Genomic DNA, 4,980 nt, shown 5'->3' with positions numbered 1-4,980 from the left:
TGGGGGGTATAAAAGAAATGAGGGGGGTCGGGAGAGAAAACTTCATGAATCTTACATGCTATGAATGGGTAGTATGTGTTACTCTATGTTGTTTTTGGTGTTTCAAGTGATTTTTCTTTGAATACCATGAAAACATAAATTGTGTAATTTTTCTAAAAAATTTATTACTTTCCGATTTTTTAGCCCTTTTTTGAGTGGAACATGGTAAGCTTACTTTAACATTCTCTATATGCATAAATTTAAAAGCAACCTACTAATAGATTAAAAGTGCATACAATAAAAGTGCATACAATAAAAGCAACCATGAAGGTTGCATGCTGTCGCGGCATTACTGCCCAGTTACAAATTATCCAAAATATTAAAAACCATGCTAAAAAATATCCTCTTCGTCTTCATCCTCAGAACCTGCTGCTTCTCATCTTATTCTTCACTCTCCAGCATTGTTGACCATCTCACCTCTTTCTCTGCAAACCAAACATAAGGTAAGATAATACCCTAAATGATGACTTAACCAAAATCCAAATATTGTTATCAAGTAACCATTCTACCTTAGATGACAATAATGACATGATATAAATAATCTTACAGCTGCTAGTACTACATGTGTACTTTTAATGCAGGCAAGCAAATAGTTTGACAAAATAACTTCTCATGAAACATGGCATGCAACATTTAGTAGTAAATCTAGACTATGTTACGTAGGCAATGAGTAAATGAATCTATTGAAAAAAAGGTAAGAGTAAGAACAAAGCATACATAGTTTATAGTATTATAGTAAACATAAAAGAAGAATAAGAAATTCCAAAAAAATCATTTTCCTTTGTACATGATAGAAATAAGAGTACAATAATATGGAAACCATACAAAGCATCACTGTTCCGACAATAAGGGTATCATCAGATTTAAGCAGCAATTTCTATTAAAACCAAGTTAATTTGGACTTGTGTTTTAGGACAAACAAAGTTCTGGTATCACTTCTTCTTCATCATTTATTCATTACTATATAAAAGCCAAAACATATTAATTGGTATATACTGTTAAAGAAGTCCCACATCGCTTGCGAGAAGGCCTGAACAAATGTTTACAAGTAAGAGGCAATCCTCACCTTACAAGCCAAAACTCAATTCTAAGATATACCATAAAACGGTAAACCTTTAAAGCATTACATTCACTTATTCACATAAAGCATGCACGTATAAATTTATTTTATAAGCAGCGGAAAATAAATTAGTGTTTGCAGCAAACTAAAATCCAAAACATATTAAAAATACCTGTAGGTTTTCTCGACCTGCTTTGCCATATTGTACACATTCTTCGCAGGAGTATTTCGCAGCTTCTTCTTGTCCTTAAGTGACATATGGAACATTATGAATACTTGCCTGGAAGAAGGAACCTCATTGTTTTTCAAAAGTGTCCACAATTCTTTATCGAGGTCCTCCTCATCGAATTCTGTGACCTTGGGCAGAGAGAAAGATGGATTTGTGGTCGAGCGATGTCGACGAATAGGTCCTCCTCCTGAAGATCCACCCAATATGATGTAGGAGTCGCCATGCCAGGTCTACGGCGTTTGCGATGCCCCACATTCTCCCCCGCATTTTCCCCGGCTGCATATATCACATTATTTAAACCCGGCAAATCAAGAATATTTTCATAATTAAGAATGCAACTAAAAACATAACATAGTTAAATATTTTACCTTCACTAGTGTCAAACATAACATGGTCTGATGGTGGAGAAGAATGCACATCACCGTCGGAGAGATGCGGGGAATTGGTTGGAGTAACTTCCAATGTGGCATTATGCGCGGGAGTGGGTGAATGGTGAGTGACTTCTAGCTCAAAAGTGGGTGTTTGGTGAGCAGCTTCTGGCTCGGGAGTGGATTGTTGAGCAGGCTGGAAGTTTTCTGCTAACCGATGCCCAAGGCAAATCAAGAATATTTTCATAATTAAGAATGTAACTAAAAACATAACATAGTTAAATATTTTACCTTCACTAGTGTCAACCTGTTCGGAGAGATGCGGGGAATTGGTTGGACTAACTTCAAAAGTGGGTGTTTGGTAAGCAGCTTCTGGCTCAGGAGTGGATTGTTGAGCAGGCTGGAAGTTTTCTGCTAACCGACTACCAATTTCATCCCATTGTACCACCTCTTTTTTATAATGATTTCGGAAATTGATTGAACAATTTCCTCTATTTGCTTTGAATTTTATCGTTTTCATATCAGATCCAACATGTTGTAATTCAACTCCATCAAGGACCTCAAACTGTTTTGCTACAACATGTGGACAATGACGCTCCACATAGTTGTAGCAAAATAAAGGGGCGACGACTGTACGATATTGGATTTGATCGTGTAGGTGGGGGGGCAACATTTCCAAATTGTATGGATGCCAAGTAATGGGTCTCACATCTGCTTCTATATTCTATGTTATACAAAAAAAAAAAAAAGATAAAGATTAAAAAATAAAGATATAATTAGTGTTATATCATAATGGTTTGTAAAATTCTTACCTCCTCCTGTCTCAGGAGCTCATGTACCAAATTCAACTGCAACTATAATGCGCTGTTGATCTTCTTGTGGTGGTTTGCGCCGGTTCTCCCAAGTGACTCTATCAAATATGCCAATTTTGGCTTATTATGAGCCTGATTTTCCTCCGCAGTAATATTGAAGATCGTATAAAGACCTCTAAAATGGGAAAAGAAGAAGCCCTATGAAAAAAAAAAGTTGGTGAAAAAATTATCAAAAAAAGAGATAAGGAAAAAAAAAATGATAAGAAAAAAAATGCTCTTACCATTACAAGCCATGTGAAGCCGTCAATTGCCTTATCTTTGGTCTTCCATTCCTTCATACCTTGATACAAGTATGCTAACATTGCAGCTCCCCAAGCATAAGAGTTTACTTCGTCCAATTTTTCGATAAATTGGACGTAAGAAGTTTTGCAGTTTTGTCCGTTCCCATTTGGAGCAATTAGGCATGTCACAATCATGAGAAGGACAGCCTTGATCCTCTCATCACTATTTCTATTTGTATCGCAACAAATATTTCTCAACTTGACTAGGCTAAGTAAAGATGTCCTTTCTGAAAAAAGTCGATAGAAAGCATCTTGATCTCTATTGTCGGTGGGGACAATGGGCCGGCCTATAATAGGCAAATTAGTCAAAAATAAAACGTCCTCCAATGTGACGTTCATGTGTTGTTGACCACAGACCCTAAAATAAAAATCATTTTTTGTATGTTCATAAAGTGTCATGAACTCTTGCAACAAAAATGTTGAAATTTCCACACGTTTACCGGGGATAAGTCTCAAGAGGGTCAACAGAGAACTTCCATCACCATTATTATCAATTCTGTTGTTAATTAAGAGTTTAAAGTCTTCATCTAATTCTGACCACAATTTGTACAAACTCATCAGTTTTGAACTTCCTTTAGCTTTTGTTGCCATTTCCTGCATTCATATACCATTCACATAAGAATGAATACTATGAGACATACTACTAGCATAAAATTAGGTCAGCGTTGAAGAGCAACCGATAAATAAAAATTAAGAGATGATTAGTAAATAAAATTTACAAGTACACAATAAATAAAATTACCAATTAAGAGAATATGTAAAAGTTATAATTCTAAAAAAATCAACAAAATCCTTTACTGTAAAACAAAAAAAAATCAACAAAATCCTTATTTAGTATGAAATGAAGTAGCAGCAAGTAAGCAACCATTGGATTCGTACAACAACATCAACATTCAACAACAACGTCATCAATAAAGTATGAAGCATTGAAGCATCACCAACAACAAATTGGACAATAAACAATGAATAAAGGAATTAAGGAAAAGAAGAAATTACCAATTAGAAAAGAAAAACTGAACAACTAACCTAGAACTTTGATTTTTCCTTTTTAGGGTTCTATTTTTCCCTTTTGTTTGAGAGAGAGGGAGAGAGAGACAATCACTGTGTTAGACTAGGCGGTGGCTATGGTTATCACCGGAGAAGCGACGGCGCGGTGGCGTAGCAGTGGAGGGAAGGTTTGCGACTTGCGAGAATCAGAAGGGAGATGATGGTGAAAAGTGAGAATGTGAAAGCGTGATCTCGAACAATCAGACTTTCAATTGCTAAAAAAAAAAAATACCTCTTTTCTCTCTGTAGAACAGGAAGCTGCGGATGAGGTTCCCAATGAAGCTGCGGATGAGGTCCTCCTCTTCATAATAATGATATAGCAGGAAGAAAGGTAAGAAATGTTAGACAAGATTTGATATGAGAATTAAAGAATATCGGTTCCCAATGAACCTTTTTGCTGTTCCGCCTCTTGAGTGTGCCGCCATTTGAACCGTAAATCCCATACCATTTATTACAAAGAAGAAATTGAAAAATGGAAAGAGAAGCCAAAGAAGAAATTGAAGGAATTGGATCCTCTCCTTCACCAAATGTCTCCTTGTCTCTCCTTTTCCAAACTTTAACCATTGGATCAATCTCATGGTAAAAAATGTAAAATAACTTATCGGGTAAAAATGTAAGCGAGAACGAATGATTTAAAAAAAAAAGGGTCATGCTAACCGGTGCCCCCCGGGGCACTAGTTAAGGAAACCAAAAAAGGAAATTTTAAAATTGAAAATAATACTTTTTAGACTTTCGAGACGTTGACTGCACAAACTTCAATATGATATTACTATATTTGGTTCCTTAAACAGTGCCCCGGGGGCACTGTTTAGCATTTTCCAAAAAAAAAATGTAAAAATGTAACTGATACCATTTAATGAATGATTTTTTTCTGCACTTTTTGGTCCTTTATGTATTTTCTGTCATGATTTTTGGTCCCAACTTTACATTCAACTCGTCATATCATTCGAAATTGTAAATTTTTTTATGCGGTCATGTTTTTTTAACAAGAGATGAATTAAATATGAATTTTTTAGTTTTTTGCGCATAAAAATTCATAAATAATTTATCTTATGTTAAAAAATTCTGTTTTAGTCTGACCTCT

At 35.4% G+C, this 4,980-nt stretch overlaps 1 protein-coding gene across 2 annotated transcripts; it reads right to left on the bottom strand.

Moving 5' to 3' along the window:
• Positions 1 to 636: 636 nt before the first annotated feature.
• Positions 637 to 3,462, bottom strand: LOC123921117 (protein MAIN-LIKE 2-like). Of its 2 annotated transcripts, XM_045973529.1 has the most exons (5): positions 2,790 to 3,462; positions 2,509 to 2,706; positions 1,988 to 2,420; positions 1,697 to 1,906; positions 637 to 1,604 (listed from the first exon to the last, which is right to left on the bottom strand). In XM_045973529.1, exons 3-5 carry the CDS (start codon positions 2,367 to 2,369, stop codon positions 1,405 to 1,407), a joined length of 792 nt encoding a protein of 263 aa, XP_045829485.1. In that variant the 5' UTR covers positions 2,370 to 2,420; positions 2,509 to 2,706; positions 2,790 to 3,462; the 3' UTR covers positions 637 to 1,404. The 2 variants fall into 2 exon arrangements, with proteins under 2 accessions (XP_045829485.1, XP_045829484.1); XM_045973528.1 differs by lacking the exons at positions 637 to 1,604; positions 1,697 to 1,906; positions 1,988 to 2,420 and having other exon boundaries at positions 2,456 to 2,706.
• Between the last annotated feature and the right edge of the window lie 1,518 nt (positions 3,463 to 4,980).

Source organism: Trifolium pratense, linkage group LG4 (assembly GCF_020283565.1).
Source record: "Trifolium pratense cultivar HEN17-A07 linkage group LG4, ARS_RC_1.1, whole genome shotgun sequence".
Lineage (NCBI taxonomy): Eukaryota > Viridiplantae > Streptophyta > Magnoliopsida > Fabales > Fabaceae > Trifolium > Trifolium pratense.
This window is presented reverse-complemented; position numbering and strand designations above follow the sequence as displayed.

Bases quoted from the DNA above. Each gene is read 5' to 3' on its own strand.
- LOC123921117 (XM_045973528.1), bottom strand. From the start codon at position 3,449: ATGCAGGAAATGGCAACAAAAGCTAAAGGAAGTTCAAAACTGATGAGT. The intron at 2,707-2,789 runs GTAAGAGCATTT...TTTTTTTCATAG, and splicing joins GCTTCACATGGCTTGTAATG to GGCTTCTTCTTTTCCCATTT.